The 26198-nt window shown below is 33.3% G+C and overlaps 2 protein-coding genes and 1 non-coding gene across 13 annotated transcripts; all 3 read right to left on the bottom strand.

Moving 5' to 3' along the window:
- Window positions 1-90: 90 nt before the first annotated feature.
- Rin (ras GTPase-activating protein-binding protein 2) lies at window positions 91-10619 on the bottom strand. 2 transcript variants are annotated; one of them, XM_078190908.1, is made up of 10 exons: window positions 10445-10619; window positions 8838-9018; window positions 8586-8766; window positions 7741-7915; window positions 7544-7653; window positions 7054-7476; window positions 6787-6967; window positions 6436-6695; window positions 6179-6341; window positions 91-5859 (listed from the first exon to the last, which is right to left on the bottom strand). In XM_078190908.1, exons 2-10 carry the CDS (start codon window positions 8933-8935, stop codon window positions 5711-5713), a joined length of 1740 nt encoding a protein of 579 aa, XP_078047034.1. In that variant the 5' UTR covers window positions 8936-9018; window positions 10445-10619; the 3' UTR covers window positions 91-5710. The 2 variants fall into 2 exon arrangements, with proteins under 2 accessions (XP_078047034.1, XP_078047033.1); XM_078190907.1 differs by having other exon boundaries at window positions 7544-7915.
- A 1492-nt stretch (window positions 10620-12111) lies between these two features.
- Window positions 12112-25088, bottom strand: Sqd (RNA-binding protein squid). 10 transcript variants are annotated; one of them, XM_078189739.1, is made up of 10 exons: window positions 24809-25088; window positions 20712-20747; window positions 20438-20478; window positions 19978-20105; window positions 19394-19540; window positions 19169-19300; window positions 18853-19078; window positions 15980-16051; window positions 14201-14316; window positions 13222-13362 (listed from the first exon to the last, which is right to left on the bottom strand). In XM_078189739.1, the coding sequence occupies exons 1-9, from the start codon at window positions 24931-24933 to the stop codon at window positions 14249-14251; spliced, it is 975 nt and encodes a 324-aa protein (XP_078045865.1). In that variant the 5' UTR covers window positions 24934-25088; the 3' UTR covers window positions 13222-13362; window positions 14201-14248. The 10 variants fall into 10 exon arrangements, with proteins under 10 accessions (XP_078045861.1, XP_078045859.1, XP_078045860.1 ...); XM_078189736.1 differs by having other exon boundaries at window positions 18811-19078; XM_078189735.1 differs by lacking the exon at window positions 14201-14316 and having other exon boundaries at window positions 12112-13362.
- On the bottom strand, window positions 19611-19680 carry LOC144475458 (small nucleolar RNA snR61/Z1/Z11). The gene has a single exon (XR_013494874.1). It is a non-coding gene; the product is annotated as a small nucleolar RNA snR61/Z1/Z11 (small nucleolar RNA).
- Window positions 25089-26198: the final 1110 nt, after the last annotated feature.

The raw sequence follows: 26198 nt of genomic DNA on the forward strand, positions 1-26198 counted from the left end.
TTAATCTTTCTGCCAGATGCACTGGTTCTCGTTCCTCTCGTCGCTTCGCGAGGCGAGACTGCAACAAATTACGCAACGGCGGTCCCCGTTGGATCTGGATGCTTCGTTTTTTTTTCTTTTCTTTTTGCTTCGAGCAATCCTCCGATCGACCCCAAAAACGGAATCGGCTTCGATCAGAGAATACTGGCGGGATATTTCTGATAGACAAAAAAAGAAAAACACACGTATTGTCCTAGATACAGGCTAATTTATTTATTTTGTCCACCGGATGCGAAAATATGTATATTACGAAGAAGTCTCTTATATTTGCATACAAACAGTACATTACGATACAAGTTGCTTAATTGATCTTGCTCATCTAATTATTTTTTTTTTCTGAGTAAGAAATTAATTTTATTTATTATATATCAATTTTATATAATTCATCTTCTTCTTGTGCACCATGGAAATACATAAGGAATGTGTGAATGATTGATGTCAAGTATTTATGGATTGTATATTCACATTTACCGTTTCGTTTTAGCTTACCACATGCAGGATGTTTAATTTCTTTTGTTCAAGGACAGGGTGTTTCATTTGTCCCGAAGCATTTATTTTCGATATTTAACATAGCTTTTTTGTACGTGCCGTTTTCTTTTTTTTTCTTTACAATCGTCAAGACAAATGAAACACCGCAGGCAATTGAGATGAATAAATAATCCTACGCGTGAACGAGAATGAATCTCTTCCCGAAATGTTTTTCTAGATGGAGAAGATAAATGTATGGAGTACCCCGTAGGTGAACAAAATAAATTAAACGCCCTATATATGTATGCGTTTGAAGACTATTACTTAACGATTTCTCATTGAAATAAAACTGTACACACGTTCATCGGTAAAGAAACGAGCGTATTTATCAGTCGATGAACCTGAAAGCAGTTTCTAAGACTGTTGCTCGACAATAACAATTACTCTTCGCAGTATAAACGGGTTTCTCTTTCAGCGGTTTCTACGGTGACTGATTTGTTTCTCTTTTTTTTTTAGTTTACGTATATTTTACATGCAGCGTAATAACACCGCCGGGTGTAATTGTTCATTATTCATACAACCGTATTTAACCATTGCAAATAATAACATTGATCACACGTTTGTTACACGCACATACACAACAGCAAACTAAAATTTCTAAACTCAACTACCGGCTAATTTCGAGAATTACAAAGAAACGGTAATGTTCAGACAGATAAAGAAAAAACTAACGGGAACTGGTAGTTAAGGTAGGTATATTATACTAAATGCAAAAAGTTACAATACATTTGACTTTTGTTTCTTGTCATTTTTCCTTTAACATTAGTTCTTTTTTTTTGTTTGTTGTTGCAACGTTGTCCATGGTTGTTTACACAAAAACCGGCACCTGTGGGGCGCCAGTAAAATAAAAATGTATGCTACAAAAATTCACAACTTATTGATCGCCATCCTCTAATTATTATATTGTTATAATTATTTGTGTTTCATCATATTCCTTTCCTTCGTTCACTTATATTCATTCCTCTTATTATTATTAATATTATCATCATTATTATTAATATTACTATTATTATTATTATCATTATTAATAGTTACTTAAGAACGTAAACATTCACACTAAAAATTTGCAGCTTTCGTTCAAGTATAAAGGTACGGTCTCGCGTGATCCTATAGTCTCGAAACATTTCTTCCGAGAAAACATTGGAATACGTTGCACTATGAACACCTCATACCTTAGAGATATACAAGACTAGCAACAATCATTGACCAATTATATAAAATTTCGAACACTTGTCGCATGCACTGAAAGCACTGCAATTAAATAACCGTCTATTTCGCTGTGAAAATTTATTACATTACAGTTCATAATAGTAAATAGTCACTCGTCTGTTCGTAGTTTCTCAAGCAGGGTAGGCTTCGTTTAAAGTATGGAAACAATTTAGCAACGCAATCACGCGAAACTGCATCTTTATCTACGACTGAGATCGAGCAGCTTCATCGCTACGATACAAAAGCAATGTTTCAGAAACATTAATTTTTGTTACACAAAACTTTTTGCAAGGGTCAGGCCCTTGTCTAATTTTTAAATACATTCAAGTTGGGAATGGGGATAGAGTACAACGTAAACCTGGCGTTGGACCAGCGATGACTCTGCTACGTCCCAGACATAGCAATTGTAACGCATTCGATTATACAAACTATTGCGGAAGTTCGAATGTGTAGACTACCTAACAATTTTTCACTTCAATAGATCTCGATAAGAAAAACGTAAATAATTACTCTTCATACGTTTTCAGCCTTAAATGTCGTAGCATCTTGCGGTTTAGTCGTCTCGTGTACTTTACGGTATTTCTCATTCATATTATTCTGTTTTTTTTTTTTTACTTTAATTGATTTAGTACAATCAACGTATATTAGTTGCCCCCCACTGTTTTGTTATCGCCATGAAAAAAATAGCGCAAAGATTCGTGTACACTTTGGGGCCAGAGCGAGATTGTATACAAGATGGCACATAAATTTGTCATATGCGCAACGAACGTTTCACAATGATTTTACAAAACAATTTACACTTGTGACTTTTTCTTTTTCTTTCTCTCTCTTTTTTACACTGTTTCGACTTGACCGTTCACGCGAGAAATTTTGTAACACTATATAAACAGAAAAGAAATCGTAATTCTACCCAATGGACTTAATAGATCGCAGAAATATAGCGTGCTGTCCTTTCTCTAACAATCGCAGACTCACATTTTTGTCAGTCGTAAATAGAAATTTCAAAGGTTTCGTTTTTCTATAATTGCATTATATATTTCTTTCTCGTTCTGTTCTAATATTTTTTAGTACATCCAGGCCGGAAAAACGAAAGTCTAAAATTCATTTTACACCTAAATTAGGTCCTGTTGCATACAAGGATTCCGTTAACACCGTTCGTTTCCACATATACACGTTTACATACGTGCGACACACGCTGATTTTTTAGGAGAGCCGCCGAACGAACGTCACACACTTGCGTCTGTTAAAAACAAAAGCTTGGGCTGTTCTGTGGCCAATTTTCTAACCGTACGGTGATTGCGGACGTGTTAATTATAACAGATTGGCTCCACATGGGTCACGCTGTCTACAACGCTTTGTTATGATAGAATGACCACCGGTAGATAACGCACGCTGTTCTCGTATTTCATTCACTGTAGCAGGATCGACTATCGGTGGGTCATACTGTCAACAGCTATTTTATTCATTATAATAAGATGATTTAAATTGCTTATCGTGTAATTGCATTAATTGTGCCAGAATGACCATCGACGGTCCATTATTACCTGCAAAACTTTTCTATAACAATAGAATAATCACAGACGGAATAATACATTGTCTCCTCTAATATTCTATTAATTGTGGCAGAGTGGTTACCGGTGAATCATGCTCTCTATAAAGATTTTATTACGACAGAATACCCCACTGGAGTTTCTAATCTCTCTCTCTCTCTCTCTCTCTCTCTGGATACGTTGGTAGGACAATGGTACTATAAATTATGGCAATTATGTACTTATTGGTATAAGGGAATAAGTTTTCCTCAATTCCATTGGACAATGTATAATAGGGTGCATGTACTGAATTTATCATTTTTTGTTTGTTTTTTTTACGTTGTAGCTCTATAAAAAGTTTAGAGGTGCTTCTAATTAGCGTATGGAAACTAATAACGTGTTTAGAAACAAATATTTCTATTTTAATCTACTTTTAGTACACTCGTATATACAGGGTGTTTCAGAAGTATAGATAAAGAGGCTTAATAAATACTATTACAAAAGGAAAGAATACGAGAAATACCTACAAAATTAGCATTTTATCTTGAGATTTTGATACATTCTTACATATTGTAAAATGACGAATAACTTAATTGCTTAGGATATCCGCTTATGGATATTAATTAATGTTATTATAGGTGGATTTTTGTTTTTTCGGCAGTAAAGAATTGTTCTAAAATATAAATTATTTTACAATATGTGTACAATGAACGGATCACAGAGTTCGATCTCTTTCCTGGGGGGAGGGGGACTTATTGTTTCCATCAAACTCCACAAACCAGTCGAATCAATGTCTGTTATTCTGAAATACCCTGTACAAGCTAAAAAATCATTCATATTTTCATATATAACATTTACCACTCTCGACTGATTTTGTTCACTCTTCCAAGAATTTCTATTTACGTATGTATAATAATTACAAGAATAACGCCAGTCATATTGATACGGGAAGAAAGTTATAGTATTTTAATAAAGTTTATTAAGTAGGTATAGCCCAAGCTAAAAATTTTTTTTTTTAGTAACTAGGCCTCTTTCCCTCTTCCTATCAACAGTCGCGAGTTCTGCGATCACCAGAGTCCGTTAAACTCATGTAAATTCATAATACATGTACAATTAAACGATTGGAATTTTTAAATCAAATTATTTAGTCTTAGGTCGAAACCTGAGAAATGGAGAAAAAAGAAAAGAAAAGAAAAGAAAAGAAAAAGAAACGTGGCAAATTCGAATCAGGCAAATATGAACGTAAAAATAAAAAGCAAGAGTATACGTTAAAGTAGATGCACGAGAAACAGGAAATTGAACAAAAAATCTGAAGCGGAGCATAAGTGGTTTGTGATTCGGGAAACGGCGAGACCAGCTGCAGTCTAAGGTTAATTGTCCCACTATCAATCGATACCGGTCGATTGATAATCGGCCAATGATTCACGAGAAAAGTCGACACTGTGCCTTTTTGTTATGCGAACACAGAGCAGTCGTAGTTCTCTACTTCGTTTTAACCAACACCGAGCAACTCTACCACCTATATAAACATTATTGCCGACCTCTCTACGAGAATTCGTAGATGGAACGTTTCACATCGGCAGTCAATGAATTAACTCGAGAGCATATGAAGTGTGCGACACGTTATTTCTCACAATTCAGACGGTTCGTATCCTCTCGTAATTAATTTCGTTTAGTTTGGCTCGTGACTTATTTTATACGAAAGCGGAATTCGCACCGCTTGTGTCTCCTAACCTGCGAATGGAGAAAATTTAAGGAGCGACGTGTATGACGAATTCCATCACAAAACGAAAGTTACTAGTGTGTGTAATCTGTGTACGTCTCCAACACTGTCCCTAATTTTCCCTTAGTCCTATCGTCACAGTTCCCTTCCGCACTTCGCACCAGAACTTCGCAACAATTGCTTGCTTCTCGGGTGTGTTGACTTGGAAGAAACCTGGGAGACGAGACACGCCCACGTTCCTAATCTGGATGATCATCACGCGTCACTCGTTGTTTATACGCATTAGATGTAGATGTACTTTTCTATCGTAAAGTCCTGTGGATTGACGTCGATGTATGAAGGACGAACTCGTAGCGTTTCTCATCAAATATTCGTCGAACTAGGTTGAACGTTGATTTATCCCCTTATCCACGAACTTATAGTTAAATGCAATAGACCCGATTGATCCCACTCGAGTTCGTGGTCCATACAGTTTGAGCTGCGTCATCTATAGTTCGGTTGCTTGACGAACGATGCAAGCGATGGTTTTTTTAAGCGTAAAAGGATAGCGCCTTTAATCACATCGTGTGGCATACGAGATAGTCTTGGATTTTGTGTTTTGGAAATGAGGATGGTAGTTATATACCGGTGACTTGTTCAAGAAGAAAGAAATTCGGGAGTGCCATTAATCTTGCTGTATATATTAGCGACGGTTCTGGTAACTTGGATTGCTTGGGTTACCGGGTTGCCTCATTCCACCGCCACCCACCCTTCCACCGTCACCACCCCGCGAGAATCCTCCTCGGCCACCTCTTGTTCCATGTTGACCACCCCTCATTACGCCGGGACCACCTGATAAGAAAAATATCAATTAATATTTCTATAATCTACGCAAACACCGTATCCAGCATTTCTCCTTTAACAATTTGACCATCATGTTACCCCTAATAACAATGTTAATAATAATAATAATAATAAGTAAAAGAAAAGAAAGAGTATATACAACGGTATATAATGTTACTACTTACAGCAAATTAGTAAAACAATCTAACTTTAACGTCGAATGATTTCGAAATTAGATGCATTGGTATGACACTAACGAAAATTAAGAATAATTATGATTCGCTCCAATGTCATTCAAGGTGATGTACCACGTGGTTCAAAGACATACCAGGACCTCTCTGTTGTTGTTGCTGTTGCTGTCCACCCATTGCCCTCATATTTCCGTCATTCGAGTTTAATCGGCCACCACTACCGTCTATCGTTCCCCTAGGCCTGACTTTCTTCTCCTCCACATTTAATTTCTGTCCATTCTCCGCAGGATAATAAATCGGCTGAAATCGAGAAAAAATGTAGAAGAATGTGAACGCATCAATGAAAGAGAAGCTCCGGTAAACGTACTTCTAATAAAAGCATTGGTTTACTTACCAGATTCTGTAACACCATACTAACAACTTGTTTGTCTTCAAAGGTGATGAATCCATAATTAGGCACTTTTCCTGTATTATTTCCCTGTGGTCCTTTGCATCTGTCATTCGGTTTACTATGTATACGTAGGTCTACTACCCTACCATAAGACTCGAATATTTGCCGCAGATCATCCTCCGATGCGTTGTGCGGCAAATTTCCAAGAAATAGTTGATGCGCATCACTGTATTGACTTTGTCTTGTACCGCGGCGGTCACCGTCTAGATTAATATTTGTATTTAACTTACACAGTTCTCTTCATACGTACCAATCACCGAACAACGTATTTACTATTGCGAGAAATACTCGTACCTCGTTGTACGCCTCCTCCTCTTGGCGCCCGTTGCTGTTGATGTTGCTGTGGTTGTTGATTCCCAACTCTGTGGGTTTGTTGTTGAGGTGTGGAGATAGTAGCTGACGAACCAAGTACTGGACCGCTATTAGAAGGATGCAATGGCGATCTATCATCCAAGCGCAAGTTCGTCATCGGAGGCTGTAAATATTAATTTAAATTTTATCTTTCTATCTGAATCGATTAATTTCAATCTCAAAAAGATTATGATCAAATCAAATATGTACCGGTGACATAGACAACTTAGGAGCCTGAGGACTAATAGCACCAGTAGTACTTGGGGAAGACTTCACAAGATTGGCGTATGTTTTTGGTCCGCTACTGGTCACGTTTGTACTCGACACCTGATGTTCTGGTTCAGACTCTTGAGTAGTCGTATTAAACGTTTCAGTTTCAGGCTGCTCACGACTTTCATTGGACTGAGACTGTGGCTCGATCTCAGATGGTTGTTGTTCAGTCGAGCTGTCTAATTCCGTTTCTGGTACAAATTGTGCCTGTGATGAAGATTCATTAATATATTGATGTTGCTGTGCAGGTGGCGGCGGCGGCGGCTGTTGCTGTTGTTGCTGCTGCTGTGGCGGTGGCTGGCTAATTAATGAGGTTTCTTCATGAACCGAACCGTTTAGGACTTGTTGCATTACCGGTAGTACCTAAAACAATAATCTCAATTGGTATCATCATTTTACTTGGTTATTTCATTTAAGGCACGGTACTAACATGAGACTGTTGCGGTGGCGGTGCGTAATACATTTGTTGTTGTTGAAGTACAGGTTGTTGTGCAGGAATAAGCGGTGGCTGGACTTGCGGTTCGGTAGAGGTAGCTGGTGCTGAAAGTTGCTGCCCTTGATTTTGATGTTCATCTTCCTCGGGCTCAGAACGCCCTCCCTCCTCCCCTTCCCTTTCACCGGACTCACCTACACCCCCTTCTACACCACCTACATCAGCTTCCTCCTCGTCAGGAAAGATCAAATCTTGGTAACGGAATATATCGTTATGTACATAATATGTTTTTGGTGCTTGAATCGCCAACACGAAGGTTTGTGTAAAGCGACGCATTGGTTGCCCCGCATTAGACAGTTCACCAGACACCTATAAATAATTAAATATAATAAATAATCAATTTTGGACGTTAAGCTATTTTAAAGTATAAACAGTATACTGAAAGTATCTATTACATTATCTTTACATTTACTTAATATAGAGGACTGTCAAAACAGTGTTATCATAGTTACAAATTATTTAATTATCTGCTTAACATTTGCATGCAGCAATAAATATTGCTAGTACTACACTGAAGTCGATAACAATTAAGATAATAATAATAATAATAATAGCGATATATTTTAATAATCGCTTTTTTGCACGCTTTTTAGAAAAAAAAAACTTATGATCATAACATAGGATCAATACACATTGAAATCTTATTGTTTAGATCATATCTATAGTTATGATGAAACATTGTAATTGTAAACATCTTTTGAAATGTATTGCATATACAAACACTTTATCATACCACTAGTGCTTTAATAAAATACTAGTTTGGTAAATGAGATTGATTACAATTAAAGTCTGACACACATTGAAATATCCTAACACATTTTGCAGAAGCCGCATTGGTATGCATCTAATCAATCTTGAAAGGGTTTATTCCTAACCTATGTACAAATGTTTAAAATGTTATAGATCATCTTTTCTATTTGTATACCTGCTATCAATTTTTGGATCATAATAATTACATTTATGTATGATTATCACTCACTTGTACAACAACACCATTCTCAAGAGTCAGCTGCGAATCAACTTGACTTATTTTGGCATGACAGTCTCGAAAATTTAGTTGTTGAATTTTCTGATGTATTTGCTTCTGACCAATTGCTGGAGTCGATTCTCTATTGGAATCTAATCCTCCATGCACAAAGGAAGAATGTTGATTGTAAAACCTGTAACATTTATGTAAACAAAGATAGTAATGGTACAATTAATATTAACGCAAGATAATACAATAAATTACCTATGGAGATGTGCAGGAGCTTGATTAAGTAAGGTGTAATACTGTCGGACAAATTCACGACCGACATTTTGCGGAGAAGGGGACGCCTCCATGACCATTTTCTTACTCCTAACGTCTAAAGTAATGCTCGGCTCAAATAGCAATGGAAAATTTATGCGATGAATGCAGGATTAAAAAATTCCTGTAACAAACAAATAAAGACTATGGGTCAAATTTTAATTTACTAAACTCCTCTTGTTTGAAAACTATATGAAACAAAGCTTCTACAATTTTCTTTCTTAAGATGTAAAATAAATAATATAATGGATACCAATAAATCTTTAGGGAAAAAATAGAAATGAGATTGTATCAAAGAAACAACTTTGAAATTATACAGTAGTAAGATCTAATTTATCAAAATTTCCACTTTTTTTTAAAATAATGTAATTATTTAATAGTTCAAGAGAAATAGAAAAATGTATATTTTTTGTATTACATATTTTCACTAATAGTTACAATGTACCATTATGGTACTTCTTCTTTAAAATTAATAGAAATAAATGCATACAGAAACTAAGAAAACAAAGAAAGTTTATTGTTCGAAAACTTCGAATAATGTATTTTATTTAAAATTTTAGATAAACTGATATAATCTATACATTTGAATATTTTTTATTAATCAAAGGTAATATTAAAATACTTGAAAATACGAACTGTATTTAATAATTCATGCGCTCAAATATTTTAACAGAAAAGCGCTAAACTACACAATATTTGCGTAAAGAAAAAAAAACAAAAGTACAATTCGACGAAATGTGCATTAATCGCACATCAATCTAAGTGGCTCTCCGAATATCACCCGAGAGTGATGTGCTTAGTAGAGAAATATTTAAAGGATAATAAAGGAAAGTTAAAAACAGTATTTGGTACAGAATTTTTTTCGGAGCAATTGTTTATATTCACTACCACATAATTCTATGCTCTGCAAAACAAACACAAATATATGCATATATATATATATATACATAAATATATATATAAATATATACATATATATATATTTTTATATATACGTACATATGTATATATGCATATATATATATATAAAAAATATATATATACGTACATATGTATATATATATATATATGTATGTATGTATAACTATATCGTTCACAGACGATAAACAGAGTAAAAACTCGAACACCGAGTTTCAGCATTCAATTTCAACAATTTTCTATTAAAGTTTGTTCAATCGTTAGCGCGCCTATTAAGACACGTGTTTGCATAAACTGAAATCAATTGGAAAAGTAGCGTTGAATCGAGCTGCTTGAAAACAAGCAGATCTCTTCACTCGTGTACTGTGCAAGAATTCGAGCACAAGGGGGCCGCCCGGGTTGTACAAGCAAGCATGGCGATTTTTCTTCGCTCAAGAATCCATAACGCTGGATAGACCAACGTGATACTTCGAACACGTTTTAACTAAATACGAGAACGCTCGATCGAGGGAACAGTATATATTGTTTGTATCTGGTAATAAGTCCCTTGTCTCATGTTCGCTTTCGTTTTGAGTTCTTCCCTCCGAGTAGTCGAATGAAAGAACACAGATCTTATGGCGTTCTAGACTCACCCGACAGAACCACTTCTAGCCGATACAATCACTGGTTTTTCCAGGCGGAATAAGAAGCTGCTACGATAACGGAAAGCTCGCGTGGGTAACAACAGTTCACAATAATGGTAATTATAAAAACAATTCAATGTATGAGTCCTCCGAGCACCTTGATGTCAGCACATGCAGCGGAACCTGCACAGAAGCACCGGTCGTAGAAAGATGGCTCACTCTTATAGTCAAGCCGAAGCTTTGCGGACGTCGGAAGAACTAAAGTACAATTGTAAACTGATTTAGTCCTAGTAGCATAGTTCCCTCGTGTGCTACGATTTTCATTGGCGAGATAGTTGTTCGATGGACAACGAACCAATTAGAAAAATGGTAAACAGGTTCGCTTCCAATGAGATAGATGATTTCGATGAAGTAAAAAAAAAGTATCGAGTACGACGTATACGTACGTCACTACGTAGCGAGATAAACTTAAAGCTGCTACGTATTTTGTTTACTACATGATAATTTTGCGAAATCTATTTCCAATATTTCTGTATGAATCATAATAATATTATAAAATATTCCTGCAAGATGAAATAAAATCAAAATACAAATAAGATTTCAGTTTTAATCTACTACAATTTTTAATGGATAGACTTTTGTTCAACCAGCGTTTTCTGTCAAGAAAATAGAAGATATTTTAGGGAACAGTAATGAAAAATAAAATTTATTTATACCATTTCTATGTATGAGGTATAATTATAATTTACGCAACAAAATTACATTTTGTTTCCTGTATATTTACACATACATCATTTTAGACACTTACCGTACTGTAAAGCTGTATATTTTATAGATTATAAAACGAAAGAAAGAAAAAACAATTGAAAGATTGTCGACAGAGTTTGTAAATTGATTCAACACTTTTAATTGTTGTTCATTGTTTACAGTCCAAAGATTATATTTTAAATTAAGAAAAAATTGCAAATGGAATTAAAATATTTCCATTTTTGTTAAGGTAACATAATTATTCTAGTTTCATTACAAAATTTTACTAGACTCGATTAGAACTTAATAATAACTGAGAGTTACATGCGGATGTCGATTAAAATAATATAATAATAATTTCAAATATTTTGATTCATTATATTATTGAAAAAATCATTTTTATTGATATATTAGTGTATATTATTCAATATATAAGAATGCACAAATAAATTTAAAGTACTTAAGTATCTTTACAATTCGCAATATGATTTCAATATAACTAAAGCAAATTTAAATATTAAAAAAAATACATAAAACAATTCTGCTTTATTAGCAGTGTTGATTCTTCATATCATTCTTAACGTAAATTAAATCAGACGCAGTTTTATACAGACTGAAATGCTAAAATTGTGTTAGAATATGAAATGTATATGGGGAGTGTAATATTTATAAATATATGTTAGTGTAACAGAAAAGAAATTGACAATTTACAACTTAGGCCTTTTTTAACACTAGCATTTAGCTATTCAAACTTAGGTACAAAATCTTTACTGCATCAATGATTCTTCTACTAAATTGCACAAAAAATTAATATCAAAAGATAAAAATTTCGTAATTTCGTGTATAGTTTATCTGCCTAAATCAAATTAAAGTAAAGTCATAGGAAAATACATAAATTATTTTCAATTTGACCGCTACTTCTATCTTGTAACAATTTTTTTTTTTTTGAAATACATATGTACTTAAGTAGTGAAATTAAGGAAACACAACACTTTACACTAATTTTTTTAATGTAATACTTTTGTGACATGGAACAGTGTTGAATTTGAGAAAAATACAATATTTTCTTTCACTTTAAAAACCTTATTACGATGTTCTTTGCCTAGAATGAAATCGTCGATATATATAATGTACATGTGCTATTCCTTGAGTGTAATTGAAACTGAAAGAATGTACATCTAGCTTGGTACATGTACTGTAGTAGAATCAGCAAAATATTGTTTGTAATACAAAACACACTAAACCTCCGTGTCAGTCTTATTTTAAATCTAGTGTATAAACGTTCGTTCGCTATGTTTTAAAATATTGTGTACAAATCATAGTTCTTTCCCTTTCGAAAATTAAATTATTAGGATAGGTTAACACAAATACAAACATACGCGAGAGATATTTTATGTACACAAAGTGAATTTATTTTATCCTATTTTCTCTTATCAATAAGGAAGCAATAATCTTTTTACATATGTCACACAGTCATTATAAACAATGATTGTGTGTTTAGTTTTAAACATAGCGAACAAATTAAAATAATCTTATTATTGAAAATAGGGACAAAATTGCTCGTCTCTCAACAGTCCCTAAATGGTGATGGAGAAAATTTGATTCTTCCTAATATGTATCTGTATTTAAATTATCTCCTATCATCTTTTGCTTTCCCATTTGCACAAACGTTCCATATTACGTTACAATACTTCATCGTAAGGTGTAACGTCAACTTACATCTTACATTTATCCATATATACGGAGCTAATAATTCCCCACAAATTTTTTCCAGCGTTCTGCTAGACGACAGTGCCTTACGTTGAATCACGTAACGTATATCGCGGTAAAAAAAAAATTAAGTGATAAATAAGATGAAAAATGAGAGACCAATGAGAAACATGAAGCATTTTCGACTTTGTACAAAAGGGTAAACGAGAGATGGAAGAAAGCATCGTGAATCTATATGTATATATATATAATATATATATGTATATATGTTTGCTTTTGTTTTCTGTCTTGATAATGCAGATGTATTGCTAGACGCAAGACGTGACGCTATTACAGTTTCTGTCGTGACTCCTGATGGTTCGTTTTATTTTGCGGCAGTAATCTGCGTTGTTGAAAATCTGGTTGAAAGTGGCGTGATTTAATGGAATGATGATTTAACGAGTTATGAGATTTGTTGTAGGACAGGAAACCTGAAAAGAAAATAATAAAATTAAATATTTTAATCATCCGTAACTTTCTTAACATTAAACATCTTTTTGTAGTCACATAAATAAATATAATGGATCTAAAAGTGGCTGTCCATACCAACAGAACAGTGGGATGTGCTAAAAATGCTTACGATCGGAGCAATAAATGTAAATGATTTAGTTTCATTTTCAATTCAGAGTTAATTCGTTATGAAATAATATGCATTTTATTTTATGTAAAAGTAACAATGATTTTTCCGAGAACAAGTACGTCCATTAAATGTTTGGAAATTTCTTGGAATATAAATATATTACAAATTTTTTACGACATCTGTAATTAGCTGAAAACATACCGACTACAAATTATTTGATCCTGATACAAAAAATAACTTTGACGATTCATTTACGTACAACGATAGAGCATCAAGGTATTATCCCATGAAAATAATTAGATCGAAGAAAAGGGTGGACAATAATGTGACAATAGTACTATCACAGATACAGTGCAGTTACATTTTTCCTGAAAGCTAACATTTAATTTTATGTGTAGACATATGTAATGTTATTTTGGTACATTACACATCATGGTTTACTTTCGTAAACTACTGTCTCATAGTAATAAGTACAATTAATTGTTTGTTATTAACAACTGGCTATTGACAGAACAATACGAGTTCACCATGTGTAGGATAATGAGTCTAGGGGGAGGGAGGATATACGCTTGTACATGTTAGTATGGACAACTATATTCGAAGCCGTTGTAAATGATATTGGAAAAGGAAAAGACAGGTTTTGTTGATACTGAAGTTATAGCTGTCAGAGGAAAGCTATGATGACTCACCAGCGGTTACAATGCAAATTGCATTGCGGTCGCAATGAATGATTTCCATTAATAGGGTTGGTGCCTTTGGTTCTGACGACCACCTCCCCTCTGCTTTCCGCCGAAGCCTGAGCCTCCTGAAACAATACCCATGACGTACGTTAGTCCAGTAACTTGGTTTACCAACCCCTCCTTCCTTCCCACCGTTTTTTTTTTTATTGAAAAAGACCGCACAAAAAAAGGTCTATTTATATAGAAATTAACGCACGCACACTTCTATCAATAACAGAATAAATATACTATGAAAATACAGACTAACGTAATGGATATAAAACTACAAAGAATCTACATAGAGGCTACAGGCTAAGGTAGTAAGCTGCAGGCTGCGTTCTGATTCAAACTCTCCTTTTCTCCTTACACATTTCTGGGATCTTCGTATGCTGGAATACTAAGAGGTTGTGTCGAATACATGGTTAAAGCATTCGAGTTACTTAAGTAATCTATGGATAACCTTAAATAAATTTCTATTTTAATCCTAAATTAACTAATTCTTAAATACTGTTCAAACAGTACGTGATTTTATATATGCTACTGTTAAGAATAATTGAAACTATTTCTACAAAATAACCAGAAATGTTTAAGGTTAAGGATGTGATGATGAAAACTAAGATGAGATGAATTTAGCAGTGTAATGTGGAATTGAATTTTGTTGTCGACGTCTGTGTATCACATTGTGTGGATGAAAAAGATTGATCGAATCGAACATGCACTCGGATGTTTGTTTGAATAAAAGGAACAGTGTTGTTTTCAGTCAATTAACAGAAATAATTGAAGGAAGTAATGATCAAAATCATTTTCATCGAACTTCATAAAGATGAGTAATTTTGGAGTACTGATAACTAACATGTTTGCTCTCGAGAATTATAGAACTTATATTTAGTTCTGTTTCTTCAATCACTCTCTTATTATTATATTCTTGAGCGTGTATCTTATATAATGTACGTACACAATATACAGTTAACTTTTTCGGACTTAACGTTATTAAACGCGCTAGTATAATTATTGCTATCAGAAATTTTCTTTAACCAAACTTCATTTTTACTGATTCCAGTGCGACTGATACGACTAATCCTGGATCTCATTTTACAATTGTCGTTTCTTTATAGTCGAAACTAGTTTTACCTTTTCGCTAGAAGAGTTTTATATAATATATATAGCCTGTAATAAAACGTTCAATGATACATATACATATTAAGTCATATTATGTCTATAAGAAATTAACCAAATCATATTTAAAACTTTAATGGAGGAAATAAATTTTGATTTCATTTCAAAATGAATATATAAAAATGTGAATTTACATCGCCTAAAGTACTATTATTGTATTAAAATGACCCAAACAATTCTGACTTCGTTTGGTTAAAGAAAATAAACTATGTTGCAAGTGATTTGAAAATTAAATATGTACGGAATGGATTATATAAAATGGAAACATTTATACATAAAAGGAAGAAAAACGTTTTCTCTTCGTGCATTGATCGATAATGCACGTCAGGAAATATTGGAAGTTTCTTCTCAGTTTTACAGTGATACTATAAATATAATAAAATATAAGTTCCATATGACCACACGTACATGTACACACATACTGAAAGAAAACACTGGGGGAAACGATGACAAAGGTGTAAGATAAACGAGGTAGGGGATATGTTTGATGAAAAATAATAATGGATATGATTTATGCCAGCAAAGTCGGACGGGGAAATACAAAAACAATAGAGAAGGAACGCTAATGCGTACCTTTACCGCGTGCACCACCGCGCCCACCACTGTAGCCACCATCGTAACTACCACCGCCATAGCCATAGCCGTCTGCGTTTCATGGAACACACGGTACAAGAGACAATGGGGTCAGTATTAACATGTACCGGCAGAATTATACTTCTATTTCTATATTAAAATATTTCTACGATAATTATCTTTTTGCCGGTATTTGAAGAAAAATATTTATGTCTAAGTTGAAAACTATTGAAAACATCAAATGTAATATTATATATTAGAAGATAATGTTATCTTCCAAAGGGTTCATTGTTTGCACATCCAATGTATAATAACAAGTGCAGAGGCTGCTGTTCATTAATTTCTGATATTAATCATTTGAATTCTATTTGAATGACTCATCAAAGTGACATGCATTTAAACTTTTTTATTGTGACGAGGTATTTCAGTGTAAAATTTGGAATGATTCACCACAGTCCCAGGGAAAGGAAGTGTGTGCAGGGTCGAACACGCGAGTGTATGTTGTGTAGAAATTAAAACATCTATGGGGCGCTTGTACCATGAAATAATATTCAAACGAATATAGTTTGTAATCTGATTAATGGAGAATGAAATGTTTTACTTCTTTCATGAGTAACTTAATAATCATGCTGAAGATAATGAAAGACAATTAACAAAAGGAACAGGTAAAAACCACAATCATTGCGAGTGTATATAATTATTGTGAAAGAAAAATGTTAATTGTTCATGAAAGAGGAGGTTACGTGAAATGTAGAGTAAAACATGCACATTGGGACTGACAGGACTCAAAAGCAAGGATTTTAAGGTTTAATACCATTTCACACGATATATCGTCCTGTGTAGTTTTACTTTAATGTTTTCTACACTTTGTAAATTCACATATAATTATGTTACAGTGACTGCGTGTGTTTTACGTAAATGTGTTTTGCAAAGTTTAATTAACGGAAAAAGAACAAAAATGAATATAAGTGTAGAAAAGAATCCGATCTACAAATTCACTGACATCAATCAGTGAACGTATGAAATATTAATATTTGTATGTGTTACGAAGAAATCGTGAATATGTAGTATACTATATTCTGCGATGGACATAATTCAAAGTGTTATCAAAAAGGGATATGAATTTTCTATATAAAACACATGTCAGTTCAATTCGAGTTAGACAAAAATCTCAGTTCTTTCTAATGTATTTGAATTAAAAAATGTGTTGTCCTTCACACATTCACTGTTACATATCATATGATGTCCTGGCTTTGTGAAATTTGTTATCAATGCCACATTCATTTGTATGTATGTGTGTATATATATGTATATAGAAATTCAGTATTCATGAGGCATCAAACAACGTAGCTTAATCAATTTGATGGAATATGTAAGGTAATTTTTGGTCACAGCTCAAAAACATCCAACCCTCTGGAAGTAGGGATCATACAAATCGGATTGTGTTGTCATTAGATCTATATTCCCCTATTAAATTCGTAATTTCTTCACTATACTACGTAAAAATGAAAACTTTTAGTGTTTCAAACTGAAGAGCTTCGATGACAAAACGTAGACCCACGTGACTATATCTTTTTATCATTTTTTTTTACATATTAACCACTGCATTATACTCTCGTCATTATTTAAATACTTGATCGATTAAACGTATTGATTTATAATTTTATTACTGTTACTATAAAGATATAATAGCTTTTATGATAGTTTTCACTTTACATAATATAGTGAGAAATTAATTAAACAAAAATGTACCTATTATTGAAATAATATAAAAAATATAGCTATTTATTTCTACAATCTGCTTATCCTATGTAAAGTTATTTAAAGGGAAAAAAACACAATCCGAATGTATTTTCTACGTATTTGAGTTGCTGGTTCACTTTTTTAATTTTTTTATATAGAATTCGATCTGATTTTTGAAAATATTTTAAATGCATTTACTAGAATCAATTCGTGTTTAGTTTAACTAACAATATGCATTCATTTAAAAATAAATATTATCGCTGATCCGCCTGCAAACCAGCGCTCACCCTGCAGCATCTATTATTGATATCATACATCTTTCATCATTTTGTATGATACATACATACAATACCAATTTTAGTCACTCCATCAACGTACTACGATGTAGTACTATAGAGGCAGACGATTATAATTTATATAATGTAAGTTCAATTCTTTTTGTAAGATTTAGAGTAAATCATTGGATGGATAGGCAGGTAAGTAATATACTTTTGGTTAATATATGACCGCATATGCATATGTTTTAAATACTTGAAAATTACATTAGTACTTATTTTAACTAATCGGATACACTTTGAGATTCAAGAACCAAGGATTATTATTTGTCATTCTACATTTCCATTAATAGTGAGTGATTATTAATAACAAAAAAAAGGAACTTTCATAACGTGATTTAATGATTAAAGAAAATTTATCTAGTCTTATCTGTCTGACGTTAGAATTATTCGATCCGATTAAATAAAATAGGTTTTCAACATACACATTTAATAATGTAGATTCTGAGTATACATATGTGGCAGAATATAAATTATCTGACCACGAACACTAGTAATTTCAGATAATCCTTAAGATTCTCTAAATTACAGTGTAAAAAAATGGATGAAAGACACAGGGTAGACAGGTCGAACATAAAAGCTATAACTTATAAGTGTAAAGTTTGCGTTATCGTCTGCCGAATACACTGGGACGGTAGCAGCAGACAATCATCTGCCATTGATTATTATGAAAAGGAAAAACCAAATTCTTCGAAATGATCCTACACAGCGATAAGCGCGTGTAAGTTCTTTAATAATAATCAATCAAATTACCGTATCCACTGTAGTCGTAACCACCATAGCCGCCGTACCCACCGCCGTAATAATCGTAGCCTCCTCCGTAGCCGTCATAGCCACCGCCATAGCCACCGCCATAACCGCCTTGGCCGTAACCGCCGCCGTATCCACCTTGACCCCAGCCGCCTTGACCGCCATAACCGCGTCCTCTGCCGCCCCTTCCGCCACGACCTCCGCGACCGCCAGCACCACCGCGCATCCCTCCCATTCCGTCTGGTTTAGGTGTTGCTTTTTTCACATCGACCTATTTTTAGAAGAATTCATCATTTTAGCACCGTGTTAATGAATCATTATTATTGCATTTGATTCAATCATTTAAAACTTTGTCATTTACCTCTTTGCCATTGATTGTCTGTTTGGGTGTTTTCAATAGTTCATTTACTACTTGTTCAGACTCGAATGTAATGAAGCAGAACCCTTTCCTTTGGTTCTTTGTCTTATCGAATGGCATTTCTACTTCGACGATCTAAAATAAAAAATACGATTTGTTTAACAAATTGATTTCCTCGTCACAGCTAAACAAAATCTGACATATAGACAGACTATATGAAGTACTTACAGTTCCAAATTGTGAGAAGAATGTTTTGATATCGTCATCGGATAGTTCCGTTGAAAGACCTCCAACAAAGATTTTACCGTGCCTAGCTTTCGCCTTCTTGGGATCAACTTTTTTGTTGTTAATTACATGATCGCCAGCTGCCATAATCTAGAAATATTAAATATTCGTATGAAATATATAATCATTAATGTGTTGGTAAATTTATATTGTATTATGAACCTCAGAAATAGATTGTCCTCAACAAGATTTCAGTAGCAGAACTGACTATTAAAATATCATCATTCAAATAAAAGAAACTTATTAAATCCTTGTGTTAGCAACCAAAACGAATATAGAATATTAGTATTAGAAATAAAGAAATGTATAGAAAAAGGTACTTAGCTGGTTACACAAAGATTCAATACATTCTACATTACAGTTTATTGAATTATTTCACTATTAACCCTTTGCACTGTTTCTCAAAAATATTAAACGAGCTCGATAATGTTAATATTATTTTGAAATGATATACAAATTTTTACTGGCACCTTAAAGACGCAACTCTAGTGCAAAGGATTTATAATTATGTCGTTTTATTAGTTTACCTTGTCGAGCGATTCAGCTTTTGCGAATACAATGAAAGCGAATCCTCGTGAACGACCTGTATTAGGATCTGTCTTCACATTGATGCTTTCGATATCTCCATAGGTTCCAAAATGGTCTCGTAATTCCTCTGAAAATCAATCGGTTTATTTAAGGATTGAGAATAAAATGAAAATTGTATTCGCAATTGACTTATTTTAAAATAATAAACTCAGTTAGTACATAATCTATCTCATATGACTTAATGTCATCTGAAGGTGTCCTAAGTTAAAACATCATTGTTTATATTTTTTATTTAAAAGGTTTTTAATTCAGACTACACACACCGTTTTAAAGTAACGATTATTAGAAATTATTGTGCTATAAAAATACGAATTGAAAGAATATCGAAAACTGTGCAGATTATACGTATACAACTTGTAAAGAAAAATTACGATCTTGAAAAAACAAAAAGATACTCACTGTCTGTAGTTTCCCAACTGAGTCCACCAACGAACAATTTCCTGCAAAAAAATAAAATAAAATAATTGTTCAATGATATGGAACACGAAAATGAAACATTTAAACAATGTTCTATTTCCTATGAAAATTCTAAACTCTTGGAAAACTTTATGGTTGTCGAAAAAAAGCTATTGCTGTACTTTAATCGTGTTGAACTAACATATGACCTTCTTTCAATACTCACTGCCATGCACAGACTCAAAAAAAAAAATAAAATAATAAATATTTAATGTACCTATCATTCAAGGAATCCTGGTTACCTCCGGTTGACCTGTAAAGCAATGTAATGAATTTTAATAAACTGATCTTAAAACTTTTCTGACATTATTAAGGACTAAGATTGAAGCAAAAATTTGTTTTGTTACAAATAATTTCCAGTTATATTTTAAAAAAAAAAGGAGTTTTTGACTTGACCCCTGGAAAAATTAGAATCAGAGTTAAAATATTAAAATTTAGTATTGACAATATACACAAAATGTAATAGAGAACCAGTAGTAAACCAGTATATCATTCGGAAAAGGGGCACTGGATAAATTCTTAAAGACATTTTGGTAAGGAATTTTATTTAATAGGTAATATAAGAAGTAATTTATTAAGTGCTTCTTAAGAATATATAAATATATGCTCATATATAAATGTATTCTACAGTTGATTAAGTGACCTACATTAATGTCTACTCTTAAAATTTGGAAAAATATTTTTACGAGAATAAAAATATTATCTTACAATTCAAACTTGCAATATTAATACGAACATACCATTCCTAGAATAAATTAGCTCACTGATAATAAGCTTATCATACAAAAGATACGAGTGTTCGTCCTTAACAAGAAACATAGGATTATGAGAAATAACCATGAGAAGACTGCTTTGCACACCACATAGACCTTGACTTAAACTTCAAATGAATGTGCTTGTCAACAAAAAATGAAAGGAAAAACTTGGAAAAAAGTGTATATAATATATATATATATATGTAAAAATTAATGCAATGAGAGAGCAAAGTACTTTTGATGACGTTCATGTGAACCCGAACAATAGTTACAACTCCAGTTGACATACGGCTGCTCCTAAAGGAAATAAGATTTAACTTTTCCAAGTTGAACTCTGACTGCTGATTGGCCCAAAGAATTGGCATATGGTAGATAGACTGCAACTCTATTAAAAAGCTAAAAAAATTGTTTCTGCATTACAAGTTAATGATGGTCACTTCTTGAAATTTTTATAATATCTATATATGCACACAATATTGGACGTTTATATTTATGTATATATGTATATATATATATTTTATTTCTCTCTCTCTCTCTTTCTTTAGTTGTCAGCAAAATATTATTATGTCTCAAGTCCTGATATACTTTTCAGCCTTTTCATATACAAATACAATTTATTAGCTGCAATATTTTTCATTTTTCTGGCAGTGTGATGGTAGTTGTCTGTACTTAGATTGATCTTTTTGTATATCATCTAGGGCTGGTGATAAATACCGTAGGCACCAGTCACTCGCCGGTAATCAGTTGTTGGTCGGGTCACGGTTAGCCGGTTGCGAGCCGCCCGCCATAATCGCACTGGGTCGTTTGCCACCTGCAGACCAAGCCACATAAACTGGGTTAATGGCATTCCGACCTATCGGAGGTTTTTGCATTGGCCCTAGTGACTCTGTGCTTTGATCACGCCCAAACAGCATTGACATCGGATCAGAAATTACTCTACGCGTGACCCAGCAGGCAAGTGTGTGTCTGTGCGAGACTTATTGACTCTGACGTTATTTGACTCGACTTCCAGTGCTTGTGTTGTGACGAAACATGACGGACTTGAACTTGACGTTGACTTCTCACAATAATTCAGACTCAGAAGTCAATTGTTAGGCTTCACACGTTTCAGTTCACAGATCCCAGGTAAGCGTACATATTGGTCAATCATATGCAATTGACTAACAACCAGAATTCTGCTGCAATGAATCAATGAGGAAGACTCAGCTGGCCAAAAATGCATTTCAAAGTTATACGCACTCTATAAAAATATTACAATTATATTATTTGCGTGTAATGTACACAAATTTGTTCACTCATGAGAATCACAACTTCTTTTCATCAATTACAAAACTAGAGTAGAATTAACTAGGTAGGAGAGCAGAAATAAGGAGTTTACACAAAATTACAAAATTTTAAACAGATAAACGTATACCTCGCAACAACAGCACATATAAAGTTACAACTAATACTTATTCTTATATATGTATAATAGATACCTTATCTTAATTTTCCAAAAATGAAACAACATGCAACATTTATCTTCATCTTTCCTCTACATATTAAAAGTTCTCTTAATGAAAAGTAGAATGCCAGCCGGTAGTTATTTCCTTCTGTTACGTTATGCATAGGAATCACGTCCTTTTACACGCACACCTAATTATTTCAATACTCAGGGTGAGAGGAGGCACACCTCCAAATTCTTATTATAGTTTAAACGCAATGATAAACGATGGCAGAAAAGATTTCCACATTCGATGCTTGATTCAATTCTTTCTTCCGTAACATTGTAAACAAATCTATTTCTTTTTTTAAATTTGAAGGTTACATCGTCTTTCCCTATGTTATTTTAACCCGCTATGCCACATGTGGGGTAGAATTCTAGTTCAGTGATTCTTTAATCGATTATAGCACTCGGAAAAGAAGACAAAGTATAACTTGCAATATTTTCACCAAAATTATTTAAATAAATCAATTTACAAGTCTACTTTAAATAGAATAGAAAATTTAAAATTCATTTTAAAAGTTACGCGTCGACAATTTACGATAACTAGTTCTTGTTCCACGTGATTCGTGCGTTTGTAATATAAGATAATTTATGTGATATAAATATGCTACTTACATAAGTAAATTGGAACTAATATCACTTTAATTCATCGAATATTTCCATAGTGATAAAATGAGTTTGATTTGAAATATTGCACAAAGTAGGAACAAAACATTGTTTTTTAATAATAAAAAAAATGCACACATGCTACGTTAACCCTTGAAACGAAACTAAAACGTTTAATATTAACAGCAACATTTCCTTCGTTTCAAATACTTTCAATATTTGATGGTTGAATTATATTTTAACAATCACGGTTTTCTAGACGTTATAGACGTTGTTTCTAAATCTATTTTCATATGCGCGTTTCTAAAAGATTTCAACTCTGTTCGGCACACAAAATTAGAAGAAATAAACCTTAGAGAAAAGCTGCTTTAAAACAGAGTTGTTGGGGTAAACATTTACCCCACACGTAGCTTAGTGAGACCACAGAAATTAATGTGGCTAAAGTCAAATACTTCTATAAGTTACAATCTAAAAATAGCTTACCCATATATGCAAAAACATACCCCAAACTATGTAAGAAGTTTGCGATAATCCAAAGCTGTAGGGATGTAAGTTAAAAAAAAAGTAGAATCCCTTTAGTATAAAACTCAAAATATATGCTGCGACAATGAAAAACAGAAAATAGGAGCGAATGTATATTTGTAGTATCACAGAATATTTACATGAAAACTGTGTATTCCGTACATCAACGTCAGACTATAAACTCTTCGGTGCTCAAATCGTCCAGCTCATCTTGTTTCGCTGAAAAAGGGGAAAGGCCAAGGTGCTGTGTGCCACCAGCCACCAACAAATCTTACAATCTATTAAATACTACTAAGAAAATATCACGATACCATCCAAGTAATAAAATATTATTACCCTCCCTGAATTATCTAAATATTTATATTAAAAAATATTATTTAAAATTGTATCTTGACGCACTAATACGTGAGAAAGTTCGTGCGTGGAAACGAAATTCTCGAGAACGTGATACACAATGTATTCGTAACATAAGATGAGAAGAAGCGAGCCCAAGCATACACGGAATACTCATTTATATTTAATTATTAGAATTTCTGATCGCTGCGTCGCTGATTTTAGGACAATGCGTGGGCGCGCCCTTTCTCAACTAGCGGCCGGCATTCCTACTTGTTTGACTCATTTCCATTTTCTTATTATTTCTAAAGTGTTCAGCAAAGAAAAACGATTAGTACCTACGAATTCTCCACTCTGCAGCGATTTAAAAACAATTAACTAAGGTGGTAATAACGCACGCTTCGTGGTTGATGGAAACGGATTACAATTTTCGGAACCTCGCGCATCCGCCATTTTGTCATTCGTGACTATCATATCGCGCGAAGCAACTCTTACTATATGGTAAGCTTTCTTGGAAAAATTCACGCGTATATCAAAATATCGAGCGAATCGAAATCGATTTTTGTTAACATTTGATTAGAATGTATTGATCTAAGGAGAAAAAAAGGTTACCTGTCCTCCTGCGACTCTGGGCCATTTTCTGCGGCGTCCCCGCCGCCGTTTTCCGCTTCGCCGTTCTGCTCGAAATTTTGATCTGCGATATCTTCGCTGAAGTCCTTATTCTCCTGATCGGCCATGTTTTTTGATTTCTTTAATTCTTTTAAAGAAAACACTTAAAAACACAACTTTGAGATCGTGTTTTTAGGAATATTTAAATACACTGCACGAGCTAACTACACTCTCACGTCCGTACTGATCGGCCGCCGAATGGAGAAGGGAGAGCTATGACTTGCGCTCCGTTTGACTCAGATTCCGCGCAAAGCATCATGGAATCTCTTTTACCTCCCCCTAGTGTACCCCTCGACCAATCAGGGTTCAGCACACAGGGCCGTAGCTTACACCTCTTAAATCAGGGCTCCCGATATTTTATGTTCAAGTTTGCCTGTTATTTCTTTATTTAGACACAGTTTTGTTAGATTCGTTACTATTTCAACATAATCACTTCCAATTCTCTAATCAGCCGATTGTTAATTGCAAAAATAAGATATGTACTCCTTTTTGTCAACTGTTTATCGACAGAACATTAACATATATTTATTTTTAGGTATTACTTACTTATAATATCATACAAATTATTATTTAAGTTATCTGCAAATGATACTATCTGTAAATGATATTTAATTTATTATCAACAAAATTTCAATTTCTAGGCATCGCTATGCTTTTATTACTTTTACTCCGATTACATTTTTATGAGTTTTTATATTTTATATTATTTGTTGCAAGAATTACTGAAACTTATTTTATTTTCTTAAATATAATTGTAAGACGTGCATTGTCGTATATTATTACGCGTTATTGTAATTCATTGTTATCGCATTCGATTGAACTAACCTAGTAACTGAATGAGAAAGAATGTTTACTTGTCTAACAAAGTGTGCAAATTATGTCGATTATTAGAACGAAAATTTATTGAAACTTTGTTATCAATTATTAGTTATACAATATATGTGTTTATGTTTTCAAGTCCTATTTGTATTTCTTTTAAGTTAAAATGACATTTGTTGTTCTTTGAAGGGTGACAAAAAGCCTTTTGCATTGCAATTCATGTTATACCATACGATAAAAAGGTATATAGTTGCATTAAAACAATAATTTTATACATAAATCTTCAATTTTGATACATTAATACAAAAATCTATACAAAATTTGCTTCTTATTGTTCATAGGTTTTAACAGTCGATATTTCTTTCGATAATATACATTTATAACATTCCAAAAGAATGTGCACGATTGATTTTAATAAATGGAACTTTCATTCATTAGTTTGAACAATACAAAGAATTTTGTTCGATCATCAGATTACAGGAATAAGAATCTAAATTTCGAGTCATTGATACGG

Source organism: Augochlora pura, chromosome 9 (assembly GCF_028453695.1).
Source record: "Augochlora pura isolate Apur16 chromosome 9, APUR_v2.2.1, whole genome shotgun sequence".
Lineage (NCBI taxonomy): Eukaryota > Metazoa > Arthropoda > Insecta > Hymenoptera > Halictidae > Augochlora > Augochlora pura.